We start from the raw sequence: 20882 nt of genomic DNA, 5'->3' as shown, positions 1-20882 counted from the left end.
AGAGTTCTCAAAGGAGTTCTGCGTTCAACTGTTGGCCTACTGTAGCAACTACAGGGACTTGGAAGAAGAGGTGAACAGACGTATCCCCCAGGCAACTGCTAGTGGGCTTAGTGCCGAACAGCTTTCTAGACGAATCAGGAGCTCGGGTTGGATGGCCAACACATTTCTGGGGGGAGGTGAGGTGACCACTTTTTTGGCGAGTACCGGTCAGAGAACAACTCTAGTATTTCTAATGCTGTACACTGTGTTTGTAGCGGTTGTTGTATCCAGTTTGACTGTATACATGCTGAAATAACATACTTTACGAAATGGTGTCTGGGCCAGAGGAAACTCGGGCTAATAGCCATCCCGAGACAAAGGATTATCTGCACAGAAGATAAAAATTAATTAGGACACTCTCTCTGCCTGTTATTTATTTTACAAACAGATATCATTTTCGATATTTTACCTGTTATCATGGAAACTGTGCCAGTTATTCAAAATTTACTCTATGCAAGCTCAACTGATCTCCAGAAAACACATATCAGGTTAGCACTATTTAAGCCTTTGAATATTGACGAGATTCCATTTTTTGATATTTCAACTGTTACCATAGAAACAAATTGTCTGAAATACTAATTTTACTGTTTCAGTGTTTCCGGCTTGCACTTTAATACGCATTCTGTTGATCTGTTAAAAAAACTTATACATTTCAGGCCATTGATGATAGTTTCTCTGTTACAACTTTTCCAATATAGCTTAATCTTTTTTTGTATAGAAAATTCATATTTTTTGACCATGTCCATAGCCTCCAGATGGCCTTTGAATATTTTACATATACTGGTAGCTACAAAGATATTCAGATGCATAATGTACATAATATTATATAATAATAAATGTATTTTTGTCAGTCTATGTCGTCATATAATGGCAATTGATAGCTTATTACAACATTTGGATGTATTTGGTTAAGAGTCTTAACGTAAACATAGTGAAACGGTTCATCATTGTCTTAGTATACTTAAGGATTGAATACTGTTATGTTGAGGTGTATGGGGGTATAAACCTCAATAGGTCTTGAGACAAATTTTATGAACTGCAACTGCAAAGCAGTTCATAATAAATTTGTCTCAAGACCTATTGAGGTTTATACCTCCATACACCTCAACATAACTTTATTCAATCCTTATATTTATATGTTTTTGATATTTTGTACAATATTTTGTCTTTGACAAATAGGGACTTGTGCAAGTCTACCACAGAACTTACCGAAATGTACGTCATCGCTCTTCGTCTACATATGGTTAATACTTTTAGGATTTCTTTCGTGAACAAACTTAATAGCGAATTAAAACAAATATTAGTTTTAAAGGAATTTATTTCATATAAATATGATCACTTTTGAAAAGGAATTTAAAAAATATAGTCCAAGGTCGACAAATGTATTCCTACGCCGCACTTGGTATAGTTCATTGAAAAATGACTCGAGTTAACTGTGGTAGGTTCATTGAGTCTGAATTGAGTGGAAATATAAATATTTCTGCATAACTGCTTTTGATGTTTTAACTTTTTTTTCCCATCTATATAAGTTTTCCTCATCTGTGTCAACACACAGGGCATCCATTAGGACATTGAGACTATGTTTTTGACTCCCTTTTTAAGGAACATATCTATTTTGACATATATTTTACCCTTCAGATTTCTGAGATTTCATGAGGTATTCCAATCTGTTAACTGTTCAAGGTGCAGGATAAATTACAGCATACAGCATTTGGTTCAGAATGTAATTCAATTCTAACATTGTCATTTGTACAAGAGAACTTTTGAATATTTTCTTCTTTGCGTTGTATAATGGCTGTACTTGTCGAAAATAAATAAAAAAATGAATGAAAATGATTGGTATTGTTTTATTTCCATTTCATATAAAGGATCAACAAGACATTTCTTTTAAACATTGAGATAGCGGTCAACATTTACCAAGTCATTGGATCCTTATTAGATTTACACCATTCAGTCACGAAGACAGTATCTGTCATGGCACTTTTATCTAACAACTGACAAATCAGTAACAAAACACATTGCACTTAGATAAATTGATAACCCTTTCTGTAATTGACTTTCATCTTTAAATAACAGTTTCCTTATTTAACAAATATATATAATTCATTCAACCAGAGCAAGAGATATATCGGTACTGCACTAACTGTATACACAACATACTTGAAACAAAACAAAATTTAAATAAAGAATACAGATCTTTTTTTCATTCTTCTGACCCCATTTTTTGATGTGGCTCTGCTTCAATGCCCATTAACTTCATCATTCGAAAATGGTCGAATTTAAAAAAAAAAACATTTAAAATATTTTTGTGTGCTTGCCAACCTCTTAGAACTTTCATTGGGAAAATGTACATGATGAATTTCTCAAACTTCTAAAAAGGGACTACAATAAATGTTTAATATAAACCTCCTTTTGATTATAACTAACTACATATTATAAGCTGCACTTCCTCATGGTTTCTAAATTCATTACAGGTATCTTTCAATTGGTATGTAATTATCTGTTGACAAAATATAATTCGGATGGTGACTTATTGTCTTGAAAAATACCTCAACATTTCTCAGATAAAATATCTTATCTTTGACATGAATGGTTTAACAATAACGAAAAATATGTTTAAACGTAACAAAATGAAGCAGGAAGGTGTATTGCTAAGAACCTTAATTTAACATAATAAATAGACATACATAATTAAAACCTAGATTTACTCAGTATCGTAGTCAAACTAATAAGAGCACCTGCCATGAAAAGCACACCCGACCTTTTTCAGGAAAAAAGGATTGGTGTGTTAATTGATACATAAAAAGTTCCTTACCACACTGATCTGCCAATATTATCTTCAGTATTTTGAACAAAGATTGTTTTTGCTACATACAGAAATGTCACATGTAAACATTTCTCTTGTATGTGGTTTTTAGTAAGTGCACAGTGCACTTATTAGGTTGAATACGTTAATGCTAATAGACACTACGTCAATTTGCTGTGAATGTTGATTTCTGATGTAGCATACTTTGGAAAAACTGTTCCTGTTTGTAGTCGAGATGTTGTAGAAATTTGTTTATGCGTGCCTCCCTGTCCTTTGCGTACTGTTGTACTCTACATTGTATACTAACAACATCTTCACTTTTGTCCAAACTGTTCTGTTGTTTAATATCCTTCAACACATTCTCATAGTCACTTTCTCTCTGTCGCCTCTCCTTCTCAGAATCATTCTTTTCCTTGGCATCCTGTCGGTGAAGAAAATAATATGGATGTAAAATAGTTTCAAAAACAAGTTCTCAACAGGGATCAACATTAGCCAGGGGTGCTGTTTAGCCTGTTTTTTTTATAACTGTACATTTATTTTTACCTTTGGTGTATCAGATTTATTTTTATCCGTAAACTTTAATACACATGTAAATAAGGAATAAATCTCGTCTGAACTTGTTCCTCATGCCATCAAACTATTGGGTGTACATTTAAGGATTAAACTGTCTTTATTTGGTGTCTATTGTCGATATAGATGCCAGAGTTTTGCAAACAGACGTGTCACAATATTGTGACACGTCTGTTTGCAAAGCTCTGGCATCTATATCGACCATAGACACCAAAAAAGACAGATTAATGCTTGTATTTACATTCTCGACATATTTTTTTTTGGTTATATTTGATAATTAAAATTGAGTTAGCATAAAAAATGCCAATATTCAGCGACTTCGTCAATGGGGTTTGACAAATAGAACTTTTTTTTTCATTTGACACGTGCAGATTGGCAAACAAAAAAGTGCATTGAAATTATACAAAAACAAGGGCCCGTTGACGATTGGAGGGCCACAACATATGCCCGCCGCAATATTTGACACATGAAAGGGGGTACTTTCACAGGTACTTTCACAGGTTGTAATGCTTTACAAGAGCTGTTGGAGAGCAAATGTTTGTCAATAAATAATTAAAATATATTAATTGGAATGGTTTCGCAAATTGCATTAATAATATTTATATTGTTTACTTGATCAGATTATGTTTTGTGAATCCATATAATTTTCAAAACCATACCATTTTATATATATATAAATTATTTATTGACAAACATTTGGGAGACAAGCTATGCTGTTGTAGATTAAATGAATATATTAAATACAAATGTAATTGCTTTTGGACATATTTCTTCAATTTTTTGACAAAATATTATCCTAATGAGAGTTGTCTCCCTTGAAAAATGTGGACCGGTATAAATTGTCTATTGTGAGCATTTTCACGTTGTTTTATTTTCAGTTTCACCCCAAGAAGGGATAGTGTAACTCCATAGGGACTCTTACCAAATATCAGCACCCTAGTACAATCATAAAGTGATGTGTTAAATAGCTTTCAACATTTGCACAAAATTAAAAAATTAAATGTGTTTTTTCCCCAAAAAAATATTTCAGTTTAACTCCAGCAAGGGATAGTTTAACCCCCACAGGGAACCTAATACCATGTATTACTATGCCTTTCAACACTCACAATATAAACTTAACACAAAGTCCAAAGATTTAAAAACAAAAACAAAAAAACACAGATTTAAAAAGAAAAATCCAATTTTTTTTTAAAGTTTTACTCCAGGAAGGGATTGTCTTACTCCATAGGGACTCTATTGCCAAATATCAGCACCCTAGTACAATTATAAAGTGATGTATTAAAACCTCTTTTAAAACACTTAACCAAAAACTTAATGCAGAAATATTCTTAGTCCAAAAATTTGAAAATTCTGTTTTTTTCCCAAAAAAATCTTTTAGTTTAACTCCGGCAGGGGATAGTTTAACCCAAGAGGGAGTCTATTGCCAATTATCAGCACCCTAGTACAATTATGAAGTGATGTATTAATACCTTTCAACACTTGCACCAAAAACTTAACGCAGAAATATTCTAAGTCCAAAAATTTTCAAAAATCTGGGTTTTTTTTCAAAAAATCTTTTACTTTAACTCCGGCAGGGGATAGTTTGACCCCCACAGGGACCATATTACCATAAATTACTATGCCTTTCAACTCTTGCACCAAAAATTTAACATTTGGAAAACCAACGCCGACGCCGGAGTGAATACATAAGCTCTCTCTCTTCTTCGAAGACACGAGCTAAAAATGTTTTTTTTTTTTTTAAAGTTTTACTCCAGAAAGGGATTGTCTTACTCCATAGGGACTCTATTGCGAAATATCAGCACCCTAGTACAATTATAAAGTGATGTATTAATACCTTTCAACACTTGCACCAAAAACTTAACACAGAAATATTTTAAGTCCAAAAATTTGAAAATTCTGGTTTTTTCCCAAAAAAATCTTTAGGTTTAACTCTGGCAGGGGATAGTTTAACCCAAGAGGGACTCTATTGCCAATTATCAGCACCCTAGTACAATTATAAAGTGATGTATTAATACCTTTCAACACTTGCACCAAAAACTTAACGCAGAAATATTCTAAGTCCAAAATTTTTCAAAAATCTGTTTTTTTTTCCAAAAAATCTTTTAGTTTAACTCTGGCAGGGGATAGTCTAACCCAAGAGGGACTCTATTGCCAATTATCAGCACCCTAGTACAATTATGAAGTGATGTATTACGCATGTGGGTTAATGTTGCGTCCCGTTTTGTTGCTCATTAGTGTATTCATGTAAAATATACATTGTTGTACATTGTTGCAACTTGTACATTCCAATGACGTCACATTGTTTACAGATCCCGCGTTTTGTCTGCACTGCCTGACACTAAGGCTTCATTCGGTGTTTTTTAATGTTTTTGTTAGTTTTCTGATAATTCAATTGATCGGGTATGATTAAACAACCCAAATCAATATGAGGTGTGATTGTAATTTTAAGTTTAAACCGCATGTTGCGAAAATACTTCCAACTTTCACTTTGTCAGTGCATTCGTGATCGCAGCTTCGATCGGCTGTCATGGCAACGACGAGGACGGTGGTTTCATCACAGTGACGAATTTACAAACTTGCATGTGTACAGCCGAACATTTCTAACTATACCTTATGTCTTTGGAAATCATCTGTAAATAATTAATTGAATTAATTACGATCCATTGCATTCGTTTATTAACGTTTGTTCGTTTCTATATGCCGATTTCGATACTTAAAACACTGAAGAGTTCCAATATTGGAGAATGAACATTAACACTTGCTCTATGAATCGTCCTAGAGCACCCGACTACCCTACATCAATACTTATGAAACAGGTACGAGCGTGAAGGTAATTGTATGAGAGCAACGAAAAGTGCTGTACATTCTTACGAAAATGACAAACATCGTCAAAATTACTTAAAAAGAGGTCAATTAATCGGCATTTCTTCAATTAACACCAGTTTATAACGCCGTTATGTAACCATACTTGAATAAATAGAAGAATGTACAGCACTTTTTCTCGGTTTCTTAGCACGATGAATAAGTGTATCATATTTGTTTGTACGACAAAATACGTTGGCCGGGTGCTCTGGCCATATTTACCGACCAAGTGTTAATGTAGTCCTTCGTGCCGGTCACGTGACCACGCGAGAACACGAGGAACGACAAAAACATCCAGATAAAGACGTTGGACACCTAACATTAAAATCCGATCAAAAAAAAACCCAGAACTAACCGGGAAATCATTAAATATTGAATTTATATTAAAACATGATGTTTTTTGTTCTTTTTAATTATAAATGCAACATTAACCCACATGCGTAATACCTTTCAACACTTGCACCAAAAACTTAACGCAAAAATTTTCTAAGTCCAAAAATTTTCAAAAATCTGGGGGTTTTTTTTCAAAAAAATCTTTTACTTTAACTCCGGCAGGGGATAGTTTGACCCCCACAGGGACCATATTACCATAAATTACTATGCCTTTCAACTCTTGCACCAAAAATTTAACATTTGGAAAACCAACGCCGACGCCGGAGTGAAGACATAAGCTCTCACTCTTCTTCGAAGACACAAGCTAAAAAATGTTTTTTTTTTTTAAAGTTTTACTCCAGAAAGGGATTGTCTTACTCCATAGGGACTCTATTGCGAAATATCAGCACCCTAGTACAATTATAAAGTGATGTATTAATACCATTCAACACTTGCACCAAAAAATTAACACAGAAATATTCTAAGTCCAAAAATTTGAAAATTCTGGTTTTTTCCCAAAAAAATCTTTAGGTTTAACTCTGGCAGGGAATAGTTTAACCCAAGAGGGACTCTATTGCCAATTATCAGCACCCTAGTACAATTATAAAGTGATGTATTAATACCTTTCAACACTTGCACCAAAAACTTAACACAGAAATATTCTAAGTCCAAATATTTTCAAAAAACTGTTTTTTTTTCTCCAAAAAATCTTTTAGTTTAACTTCGGCAGGGGATAGTTTAACCCCCACAGGGACCATATTACCATAAATTACTATGCCTTTCAACACTTGCACCAAAAATTTAACATTTGATAAACCAACGCCGACGCCGGAGTGAAGACATAAGCTCTCACTCTTCTTCGAAGAGACGAGCTAAAAATGAAGTATCATTGTTGGAAGGAGATATTGATACAAATAATGGTGTGTAGATCTGTTGAAACCAAATGGCAACTTTAAATGATGAGATGTATATATGTTGCAAATATGGGAAACCTTGGTTTAGACACAACACAAAAATTAGTTCACATGTTTATATACAGAATATATATAGCCTGGGTCAGGTAGTATTGAAGTTATGGTTCGGATAAGTAAAATCATCAAAGGGAAATAACTCCGCTAATAAGGGGGTAAGGGGCATAATTTTGGTATGTGACACTCCGGCTTATCTAGATGTATATTTGTGTTAAGTAAGGACAGCCTGGGTCGGGTAGTATTGGAGTTATAATCCGGACAAGTAAAATCATCAAAGGTGAATAACTCCAGAATTAAGGGGGTAAGGGACATGATTTTGGTATGCAACATTCCGGCTCATCAATATGTTTATTTGTTTCAAGTATGGAGAGCCAGGGTCGAGTAGTACTGGAGTTATGGTCCGGACAAGTAAAATCATCAAAGGGGAATAACTCCACAAATAAGGGGGTAAGGGGCATGATTTTGGTATGCGACACTCCGGCTCATCAAGATGTATATTTGTGTCAAGTATGGAGAGCCTGGGTCGAGTAGTATTGGAGTTATGGTCCGGACACCATATGTGCCCGCCCGCCAACATGATAACATAATACGTCCCGTCTTTTGTCGGGCGTATAAAAACACAGTTTACGTTAGTTACAAGTAGTTGTGTTGGGTGAATATATTCATGCGCAGCATGGATTGATGTCAATTTTTGGGTGTTAATTATGCTCACATAGACTGCAATTTTTTTTACTTAGTTTATATCGTGGCTTTGCCACGAAAATGGAAATATATAGAGCTCTATCAACCAAAAGAAAGAAAGGAATAAACAGTGAAGGTTGGATGAGGATATGGAGAGGAAGAAAGGCCTCAAACGAATGTTGTAGGTCAAACATGACGGGAAAGACCAGAGGTCATGTTACCTGGAGAGCCTGGTAATTCTTCTGGTAGTGTAGAATTCCAGAATACAGATGCCATACACTGAACTCGGGCCACAGCACACTGACAAAGGCAAGGCAGCTGTAAGCTGTCTGTAAATCAAACAAACTATTAATGCACAATGTATACAGTTGATACACAAACAGGAGCTTCATGGACCTTAACAGTCTCCGGAGTTCTGAAATATTTCATTCAATTTGACCCTTTCTGGCCTCTACCATGCATCAGTCCCTGTCAAAAATGTGATTTCCCTAATGCGAGACCTGAAGCATCATGGAATTCACAATTTTGGTAAAGCACTAAAACCTTTCAATCTATGAACGGTATTTGATTCTACCTTATTTGGGTATTGAGAAGATTTTTGAAATTTCAGGCAGTTTGACCACTTTTTGATCTGCCCTTTAGTCCCCTGGGGATGGGGACAATACAATTCACAATTTTGGTTCACCTTTGGTCATGGAAGGTTTCTGCAAAATTTCACTGAAATCAGGTGTTTCTGAGTAGAAATCAAAAATGTAAATTGCATGACATACAATGCATGGAGCACGACGACGGACAAAAGGTGATCAGAAGAGGTCACTTAAAAACTTTGAATACACAAAATACAGTTTTTATAATCTTAAGACTAATGCTTTATTTTATTTTAGATATGCTTAAATCACACATATATGTTTCAGTAAAATAATACTGAAGTGGTTTGTGATTTGATGCTAATGACGTTGAGATCATCCTTACACAAAGCATGATATAAATTACATTGTATTTACAATAAAGAGCTAAATTTAAACTGCAATTACAAAGCAAGTACGTTTACTGATACATGGATCGACTCCATCATAGTGATATCTGGAGCAAGATCCTTTATGCTTAGAATCCGATTCGTTCCATGAAACATAAATCTTAATCGACCTTCATATATCAACACAGGACTTTAAAAGTCTTTGTCAAGGCTTGTCAAAAAGTAAAATAAAATCACAATCCATCCTTATTCTTGGAAAGAACATTTCTAGTAAAAACTGTCAAGCGTTTGGACTAGTAAACAAAAACAGCGCTGGTAAATGTACCCCAAAGCAAAGTTTTGAAAGTACAGGGAATAATTCACACTTTATGCAATATCTAGAAGAATAGGTCCCTTATACCAGGTATTTTATTTTGAGAGGCCAATTGTTGCATTGATATCCTCCTCCTAAAAAGCTGCTGTTAAGATCTGAACAGTGGGCTAACAGATAATTGTATTGCATTCCTTGTAGTTACTTACCTTACTGCAAATGTTTTATTAAAAAGGTGTTGCTGCAAATGAGTCGATTAAATCTAGTATTTGTAATAGAATAGAGTTCACTATACCTGCCACAACAGGAAGTCACTGAGTCGCACCTCTCCTGACGTTCGGATGAGAAGATCTGGATCTCTAGATTTCCTGGTATACAGACAATTATCCAGGAGTTCTTCCGATATATCACTGAGTGGGGAAACAGATATTTAAAGTAAATATTCAGTTTATGCAAGACTAATGTATGCTACTTAATTAAGAATTACACTTGTAACAATGCCCCTAAAAAGCAAGTACGTGGCGCATGGTTTCGACACTCCCTACGTGCATCGGTTTGTGTTTCCCAGGGAGGCGAAGCTGAGAAATGGGCTGTTTTCTTCTGTCGTGGTTGTGTCCTTGGGAAAGAAACTTTAGCCTTATTGTTCTGCATGGTATGCAACAGGCCTCTTGTATGTTGCTAAGTAAGGTAGTCACCAACTACTACAAGGATACCCCACCTCAAAATGACCCTGGCTGGCCACAGGGCGATAAACCCAGCAAACAAACAAACAAACAAAAAAAAAACAGATATATTCATAACTTACACTGTCACAATAAACATGAAGAAAATCTTTATTAATAAATGAACTTATCTAATTATCTACTTTAGGTACCAGATTTACATTTGCCATCATTTAATTTTCACTGGCATTTTGGACAGCAGGTAATTCATCCATAGTGTTAATATGTTTTATTACATATATACTTACCAGACAAGCAACATTTCAAAGACAGTATTTGTGTGACAATGATTATGTTACATTTCTAAATTCACTACCATCAGCTCCAGATATCTATTTCATTAAACCTAAGGTAAGTCCTTAACTTTTAATTTTCCATAGGAAAGCATTGCAGAATTTAATTTGAAAATCTTCAGTAAGGAACTTTCCTTCAATTCTGTAATTGCTTTACTATGGAAACCTTTAATATGAGGAACTTCATTAATTAAAGGAATATTGATGAAACTTTGACAAGCGACAATACACTAATAAAAATAGCTATTCTATTTCATTAATTCCACTTTCAGTAATTAATTGATGTTTTTTTAAAGATTAAATTACAGCATATAAATGTTGATAAATAGCATAAAGTGAAGGATGTGCTAATATAGCCATTTTGTTGTCTAGATCTTGTATTCATAGTCCTACTAAATGACAAACCTTTGCAGCAAAACATATCATAGTGTACAAGCTTGATGTTGTGTTATAACAACTATGACTTCCATATAGATACAGCACAATGCTTAATTTGCAGGAATATCTCCTAGATAGACGTATAATCCTATGGGTAGTCAGTCCAAATGTTTAAGTTCAATCAAGTCATATCAGTCAATGACTTGACAATGAATTCTCACCTTGTCCTAATGAGCCCATTTGAAACTCCTTCTGCCAACTCTCGCATACCAGCACAGATCTCATCTCTGGATGTGTATGAGAAGCACACATTTAGTATGGCCCTGTGGATTAGAAATTGCATCAGTATATATGGAACATATACATGTTAATAACACTATCATACTACACACAAATATCACTTCTATTTTTTTTTTTTTTTTTGCTTTTCTGACCAATGAATAATTTTCATTTTACCATAACTTTATCCATAATCAATATCATGATTCTACTATTAAAGAGAAACACTTTTAGAAGTTATTGAGATTCCAAGCAGACCAGAAGACTTAACATCTGTTAACAACTACAGTTACCTCCCTTCATCTGTAAAAGCTACAGCACTCTCACTGCATGGGATAATGGCTTAATTACTGGGTAACAATTAACATCCTCATAATACACATGTATGTAATTATAAACTATGGTATTACTAAATAAGTTTGTTTGCTACTATTGTTTAAAAAAAGGAATCTTATATGAATGACAAAATCAATAAACAAATCCATATTGGTTTTTTTTCAATTGAGAAACACAGACAATTGAACAATTGACCTTGCTTTGTTTTAAAAGCTACCATACAAAATGTTTAAATCAAGTAGGTTATACAATCAACATATGCTTCCTATTATTGCTAAACAGAGAGCTGGAGTAAAAGTGAGGAGTGTACAAATCAGAGCTGAACACCAGTGTTCACCATATACTGAAACATTTACCAACGTGTCCAGATACCCTGTTGTGATTTCACATGCTACACACACCATGTGAGTTACTAATAATAGCTCTTCCTACAGGTAATCTTACAGAGCTCTATCACATGCATTACATCACTTCAAGAGTTATTCATCTTTAACAGGATTCTGAATCACTTATCAAATTCATTATCTTTTTCAAAATTTTATATTATATCATGAAATATTTCTAAAAGATTTTAACTAAAATGTTGAAAATTTTACACATTGACTTTTAACTAACTTTGAGGTTCTGTATGGACAAAGAACTATTGAATATTTGAATGAATGTAGGACAACATGTTAATTTTTCAACGCCTTAGTGAGGTACAGATTGGACTGAAGGGTATATATAGGAGGCAGGGAACTATCATGGCTGGGAGGTACGATGCTGTTGGATGGAGTTCTCATTGCCCGGTTTCATTTGGTTTGTTACTACCACAGTTTCAATAGTTCTTAGTCTCCAATGGTGGACCTGGACCTCCCTTTTGGTTATTTTTTTTTTTTAATTTTTGGTAGTTTAAAATGTAAATATCCTGGAGTAGAGGAATTATATATAATTATGTTAAATGTTTGCACCTATTAGACAGTACGTATTAATAGATATAATGCATACTTTATATTTGTGTTGGAATCACTTATAAAAAGTCATGATCAATCATTATGCTTAATGGTTGATTGACAATGAACAGATATTTTTGAAGTTTGATGTAAATTTATCAGTAATTTTGTTCTATTGATCACTTTTCAAGTCTGCTGTAAAACTCAATAATTGTTATTGTCAATCACAAAATATCATAATTGATTAGTCTAATATAAGAAATGATTTATTGATTAATTCGAACAACTGTTCAAGCATATTGATTATATTTTAGTATGGGTTCTTTTGTGTCAGAAATATGCTTGATGGAATATTTCTAAAAGCTGAAATTTTAGCCAGAATACTTAAATATGATCAAACTATGGGTACAAAAGAAATCATACTTCGTCTTTTATAAAGTTAAACCAACCCCCATCAAGTTATGATGATGATAAAGAGTTTTGAGCTGCGTTGATAACAGTAAGTGGTCATATTAGTCAGATAAAGCTGATTCTGAACCTCAGAGATAAAACTTATTCAAGGTTTATACTTTCACTGGACATTTGCATTAATTTTGATTAATATCAGTAACAAGAAACAGATGCAATTAATATATGTCTTGCATTTCCCTGCATCTCAAAGTCAAATTCCCTGTAAATTATATATAGGAAATTCAGAGTCTGTCTTAAAGTTCTTTGGTTACTTCAAAACCTATCAGGATATTATTAATTAAATGTATCTCTAATGTAAATTAAATACAGCAATTCAAGAAGCTGTATAAATGAAACTTACAACAGTACCTGGAAAAACACAAGTCTATCAGGGACATACTAAGTTATATTCTGACTAGCTACATGCACTCAGAAAAGTCTTGCCTGGTGTTGTCCTTGGAGAATTCAACAGCATCAGCCACAACCTGTTGTATGTCTGGAGGCAGCAGAGACAGATTACCAAGTACCCTCACGCACACCTCATGCTTTTGGATCAGCTCACTGTAACATCACAGAACATGTCAATTATTCCTTGTACCAAGTCATAAATAGAGAATATTATTAATAGGCTAAGTTTGATTAAAACAGACATTATGATTTGAAAAGCATATTTATGTTGTTATTGCAGACAAGTAAAATGTGGACTTCAGTTCCCTACACCGACATATGTCTGTTACTTTACAGCAGACGACATACTTAACAAGCAGACGACAACATTTCTGGGATGCAGATGTATTTGAGCCCTACCTTTGTTGAAAACATTGAGCCGAACTTTGTTAAACTGAAGTCACTCAGTCCTAACTTTATTGAAGTCACTCAGTCCTAACTTTACTGATGTCACTCAGTCCTAACTTTATTGAAGTCACTCAGTCCTAACTTTATTGATGTCACTCAGTCCTAACTTTATTGATGTCACTCGGTCCTAACTTTATTGAAGTCACTCAGTCCTAACTTTATTGAAGTCACTCGGTCCTAACTTTATTGAAGTCACTAGTACTCAGTCCTAACTTTATTGATGTCACTAGTACTCAGTCCTAACTTTATTGATGTCACTAGTACTCAGTCCTAACTTTATTGATGTCACTCAGTCCTAACTTTATTGATGTCACTCAGTCCTAACTTTATTGATGTCACTAGTACTCAGTCCTAACTTTATTGATGTCACTCAGTCCTAACTTTATTGAAGTCACTCAGTCCTAACTTTATTGATGTCACTAGTACTCAGTCCTAACTTTATTGATGTCACTAGTACTCAGTCCTAACTTTATTGATGTCACTAGTACTCAGTCCTAACTTTATTGAAGTCACTAGTACTCAGTCCTAACTTTATTGATGTCACTAGTACTCAGTCCTAACTTTATTGAAGTCACTCAGTCCTAACTTTATTGAAGTCACTCAGTCCTAACTTTATTGATGTCACTCAGTCCTAACTTTATTGAAGTCACTCAGTCCTAACTTTATTGAAGTCACTCAGTCCTAACTTTATTGAAGTCACTCAGTCCTAACTTTATTGAAGTCACTCAGTCCTAACTTTATTGAAGTCACTCAGTCCTAACTTTATTGATGTCACTCAGTCCTAACTTTATTGAAGTCACTCAGTCCTAACTTTATTGATGTCACTCAGTCCTAACTTTATTGATGTCACTCAGTCCTAACTTTATTGAAGTCATTCAGTCCTAACTTTATTGAATTCAATGAATCCTAGCTTTGCTGAAGTCAATGAGTCCTAAGCAGGGTTCACACCAGCATTTGTAATCCTTTCGGCAAAATTTTGGCTGAAGTGAAATTTCTTTTGCCAAAATAGATTTTTTGAGCCCAAAATTAAAAAACAATTGAAGACCTAGGCTATATAAAAAAATCATTCATATCTCATCGATCCCTGATTTACCTTTACTTAGGTAAGGTGATAAGACTAAATTTTATCTGTATTAGAGATATAAATACATATGTCTCATTTTTCATTTTATTTCAGCCAAACTATCGTCAGTATCAACGATTTTTTATTGCCAAAAAATTCGCCAAAGTCTATTTTCTTTCTCCAGTGTAATACTTTTTACGCAAATTGCGAATTTGGCGACCGCTGGGGTGAACCCTGTTAAATTTGTTGAATACATTGAGTCTTATTTTTGTTGAAGTCAATAAGTTCTAACTTTGTTGAATACATTGAGTCCTAACTTTGTTGAATTCAATGAGTCCTAGCTTTGCTGAAGTCAATGAGTCCTAACCAGGGTTCACACCAGCATTTATAATCCTTTCGGCAAAATTTTGGCTGAAGTGAAATTTCTTTTGCCAAAATAGATTTTTTGAGCCCAAAATTAAAAAATAATTGAAGACCTAGGCTATATAATAAAATCATTTATATCTCATCGATCCCTGATTTATCTTTACCTAGGTAAGGTGATAAGACTAAATTTTATCTGTATTAGAGATATAAATACATATGTCTCATTTTTCATTTTATTTCAGCCAAACTATCGTCAGTATCAACGATTTTTTATTGCCAAAAAATTCGCCAAAGTCTATTTTCTTTCTCCAGTGTAATACTTTTTACGCAAATTGCGAATTTGGCGACCGGTGGGGTGAACCCTGTTAAATTTGTTGAATACATTGAGTCTTATTTTTGTTGAAGTCAATGAGTTCTAACTTTGTTGAATACATTGAGTCCTAACTTTGTTGAATTCAATGAGTCCTAGCTTTGCTGAAGTCAATGAGTCCTAACCAGGGTTCACACCAGCATTTGTAATCCGTTCGGCAAAATTTTGGCTGAGGTGAAATTTCTTTTGCCAAAATAGATTTCTTGAGCCCAAAATTAAAAAATAATTGACGACCTAGGCTATATAATATAATCATTCATATCTCATCGATCCCTGATTTATCTTTACCTAGGTAAGGTGATAAGACTAAATTTTATCTGTATTAGAGTTATAAATACATATGTCTCGTTTTTCATTTTATTTCAGCCAAACTATCGTCAGTATCAGCGATTTTTTATTGCCAAAAAATTCGCCAAAGTCTATTTTCTTTCGCCAGTGTAATACTTTTTACGCAAATTGCGAATTTGGCGACCGCTGGGGTGAACCTTGTTAAATTTGTTGAATACATTGAGTCTTAATTTTGTTGAAGTCAATGAGTTCTAACTTTGTTGAATACATTGAGTCCTAACTTTGTTGAAGTCAATGAGTCCTTACTTTGCTGAAATAATTTAGTCCTAACTTTGTTGAATTGATTTAGTCCTAGCTCTGTTGAAATCAATACCTATTAAAAACTAGCGGTTGATCAAAAGGACCCTACAACAGGGTCAATAAATTCAACATTTGACTTATATAAATAACCAAATTAGTATGTCAAGTAACATTCTCTGAAATTGATCCCCAGATGGAGAGAAACATAAACTCCTGACCCTGCCTCATCACCCAGTTTATGACTCCATGGTGATGGTCTGAACAAACTTAATTCTTCAGCTTTAAAACATCCTGCATGGAGAGACTCTAATCTCCATCACTTACAATTTCAAAGAGAAAATTTCTTCATGTTCCATAATATAAATGCCTCTTTGTGGCAGATGATCTAAAATGGCATTTCCCATTACTGAAAATGTTTTCTATAAAAAAAAATTAAAATAAGGTTACATAAATCATTTTCCTACCGTTCCTGCATGAGACGCGCAAATTTCTGTCTGGCTATTTCCATAAGGCAGCCAACCTCTTCCTTGGAACGCTTGAAGTTCTCTATACTGAAGGCATATACAGTTACTTCTGTGATGCCAAGATCGAGACACCACTCCAGAGTCTGAAAACAATGGAGAAAGTGTGTAACCAACTAGTTATATCTTAGATTATGACAGCGAGAACTTTTTATTTTGTCTTAATTCCTGAGCAATAATTAAGTGAAGAAATCATCATAAAGTCTAGTAGATGGTAATTCAACAATGCTTTGTGATCCCTTGCACGAAGCACACCTATTCTTCCAAATGACTTTAAGAAAAGTTATTGCTGTAAAACTAAACTTCAACAAGCATGCTGGGTATTGCTAAAGCAGTACATGTCCCCTACATGCAATAGTAACAGTGACCTTCACCCAAAAACTTGATCTGTAGTTACTCATACTGAAGTTACCAACTTTCACTAACATACCTTGAAGCACGACTGAGATAAGTGCGGAAAACTGAGTGGACAGACTGTCAGACGAACGGGGAGGAATTAAACTTATAGTCCCGCCAGTTTCACCGGTGGGGGAATTATAACAAGATCTTGTCTGTTACCGTCAATATTTAAATAACAGGAATTGGGGAAAGCTTCATCTAGGCATGGGCCATTTACCACTGTTATAAAAATTCCAATGGGCCATTTGCTTGTTGTAACAGTAAGACTTTCAATTTTCTATGACATGGCCCTTTAAGCCCTGATGATGCATTAATGTATCACCAGGCCGGGCTGAATGATGCATTAATGCATCACGGAAGTAGATTTTTTTCTGCATTTTTTTTAAAGTAATGATGATACAGCGATGTAAATAATCATAGCTGATTCTTATGTGAATGAGGTAATGTTTGGCAATGAATAATGAATAATGCCAACATTTTAAACTTACTTCCGCAAGCTTATCAAATCCCTTGAGATGTCCCTCCGCTCTCTCCATACTGTTTTTCTTTGCAAAGCGTCTATTTCCATCCATGATGATGGCTACATGTTTTGGGACTGGGCCAGTTTTGAGGACCTTGGTACAAATCTGATGTATACATGATTTGCTTGTTTTCTTCTCTGGAAACCAGGACATGGTGACTGTTAATCTGCAAGGAATGAAGCAGAAGTGTTATTTACCGAATAATTGAATTCTGATAAGGTAAGTTTTTAAAGTGTATCTTGGTATAATTGGTGGTGAATCAGAATTCCATTTTTGCTACTATTTTAATGAAACAAATAAAATTATGAAAATTTCTTCTCTCATTCATGTATGAACTTGTGGGATATTATTGTGGTAACCGTGTAAAAATTCCTGAGGTTGGTTCACCATACTCCAAACCCATTTGACCATGGATGCTGTTCGTGACATTATACCTTTATTAATCGGGTCTATGACCTCAAACACAGGTGACAGAAATCTGGTAACTGCAAAACTATGAGAAGCATGCAGGGAATTTCAGAATGCAGTGTGTTTTTTTATATATATATATATAATTACATTTTCTTTACTGATGCCTTTATATTTACATTGTTCTCAATTGACAAATGTCTGATAAAAATACATTTTTCTGAAATCAAATATTAGGAGTTTTAAAGTTTCCCTGTGTAAAATGACACACACATGTAGAAATTGACATTTATCATGCATTCCTGGCACAGATATTATACCACCATCAGATACTGAAACATTCCCACAATGGAGATGACAGTTAAGACTGACCCATTGGTCATTTGTCAGAACAGTTTACATTAATATATTGGGTTACACCAGCGAATAAGATTAGTGTTTGTATATGATGTTGGTTACATATTTACTCCAGTGATAACTCCGTTATTCATTAAACACGTATTGTCTTAGTTAAAAAGTTCAATTCAACTCTGTGCATGTATACGTACTACATGTATATGAATTACATCATAGCGAGACAACAGTATTTCACACATTTTTACAGTACATTTCATGTTCGTTATTTTGTTGTTGATTCCCCTGGCTTCATTTTTCATTTATCAAACTTTAAAAACAGATGCAATATTTTCAAAAAATATCTGTGATAATATTCGCACACTCTGTGTTTTTAATTTATTAATAAGAGAATTCACAAGTTGAATAACAAATATAATTGTGCAGAAATGTCCTTTGTTAAGTCCAAAGGAGACAAACATCACAAAAACTGTTAAACATTGTTTCGAATTAGTATCTTGCAAAACTAAAAAAGGACATCTTTATGTGAGGAAAGGGTAAAACATGTTCTTAAAAGTTATGTGTATAAAATTATATTAAAATATACTGGAAAACAAAGCTTGGAAAATTATTAACTGTTAAATGTCAGCTTAAGATAATTTTATCACATCACTGTACAGTAGACCTATAGAGTATACGCCAATGTTTGATCTTACGACGTTTTGAAAGATGACATGTGATAATAATAAATTATCAAGGCAATGGTATTGGCCTGCTGGACTACTTTTTCGACAGTATAACTAACTAGTGACTACAGACATATATGAGGTGTGGAAAGAAAATCTATACATGTATGGATACTATTGTCGCTCTGTGTCAAATAAGATTTTATACAGAAGTCTAAGATAGATAAACAGCTTTGTGATTCAAGATGGACACCTGTGTCGACCAACATTAATGCGGCCAGACTACAAGAAAACAGAAAAATAGCTTGTCTTTTTAAAATCTTTAAAACCTACAGTTTTAATAAACAAGTCATCCTGGTTATATAAGGGATTTGATATTTTTAAATTCTAGTACAAAAGCTCAACCAGTCAGGTCTTAAAATGATCTTGGGCAAATTTAATCCCAAATCATTATTGTAAATACAACTACAATATCCAGCAACTTATTCATTTCAAAGGTGTAATATATTGATGTAAAACTATTAGAATTCAGAACTAAAACAACCAAATGTTAATAAAAGTAACTGAGTGATTTAATGATGGGAATTGATACCACTGTTTTTTACAATATTGGGTAACTTACAACATTGTATAAAGGTAACTTACAACATTGTATAAAGGTAACTTAAAACATTGTATAAAGGTTATATTACTTACAACATTGTATAAAGGTTACTTACAACAATGTATAAAGGTTACAACATTGTATAAAAGTTACTTACAACATTGTATAAGGACAGCTTACTGCAGTATTATGTACTTTTAACATTAATCCATTAATTGGTTGGTTTGGTTTCATATCGGATAAAAATAACGTCCAAGCAACAGTTCTTGTCATTTAATAAAAACCGCATCATCTGCGTGCGAGATTCACGCATGAATTGTGTGTAGGTATTCTAGGAGGTTGCAGTATATTCGTGCAAAAGGAAAAGTGCTAGTTCTTGAGAGGTGATTTTCTGACAAATTTTTAAAGGTTTTGTTTGCAATCATTTGGAGCCATGTCAATTTTTAAGTGATTATTACATGTATTACATTAGTTGCCAATACAACTGCTTTGATAAACTTGGCTAGTTTTGATCAGTTGTGTTCATGCTATTGGAATAATACATGTTAACATTTTAGTTATGTCTGGGTATGTGTCATACATACTAGATATAATGTATTGTTACGGATCAAAGTTACCGCTGAATTTGGACTTGGAATGGCACTCATAATATTTCAAGATAAAAAAAAAGCATCATACCCCGAAGAAAAATGTGGAGATGACATACGTTACATTGAAAAGTAACTCAAAAATATACAAAGTTAAGTATATAATGATAAATTAAACCAAGATAAAGGATAGAAAACAGCTGGTGTTGGTGACCATGTACGTGTGCACTGTTTACGTTTTTAGTTTCATCACATTGTTTTTCGACCAGTTAAAAGATTGAGGAGGGATGCGGCAATCGATATGTGAAGCAAACGTGATATAATATTATAAACCTATAACAAAAACTTAAATATAAGCCCATTAAATAGTGAAAACCAGGAAATTTGACACACCCGACGAAGAATCAGCTGTAGGGAAGAAACACACCCGCATGGCTTTCTCACTGTACAAGTGTACGTAGTGACGTATCGCTATAGGTGAAAAGGTCTAACATTATAATTCCGCGTACAAAAGTAGGGCATTTCGAATCGCATAGATTTATAAATATATCTCAAGATTTTAAAATACATTTTCATAGCTCCTATTTTTTCATGATGAATGTCA

At 33.9% G+C, this 20882-nt stretch overlaps 1 protein-coding gene across 1 annotated transcript; it reads right to left on the bottom strand.

Annotated features, from left to right (window-relative positions):
- Window positions 1-1870: 1870 nt before the first annotated feature.
- LOC117327186 (dehydrodolichyl diphosphate synthase complex subunit DHDDS-like) lies at window positions 1871-20763 on the bottom strand. The gene is made up of 8 exons (XM_033884041.1): window positions 20672-20763; window positions 17628-17826; window positions 16684-16826; window positions 13422-13538; window positions 11202-11303; window positions 9883-9997; window positions 8523-8630; window positions 1871-3266 (listed from the first exon to the last, which is right to left on the bottom strand). The coding sequence occupies exons 2-8, from the start codon at window positions 17811-17813 to the stop codon at window positions 3012-3014; spliced, it is 1026 nt and encodes a 341-aa protein (XP_033739932.1). The 5' UTR covers window positions 17814-17826; window positions 20672-20763; the 3' UTR covers window positions 1871-3011.
- Between the last annotated feature and the right edge of the window lie 119 nt (window positions 20764-20882).

Source organism: Pecten maximus, chromosome 5 (assembly GCF_902652985.1).
Source record: "Pecten maximus chromosome 5, xPecMax1.1, whole genome shotgun sequence".
In the NCBI taxonomy this organism is placed as follows: Eukaryota; Metazoa; Mollusca; class Bivalvia; order Pectinida; family Pectinidae; genus Pecten; species Pecten maximus.
Note: the sequence above shows the minus strand (reverse complement) of the source record. Positions and strands in the feature narration are given on the sequence as shown.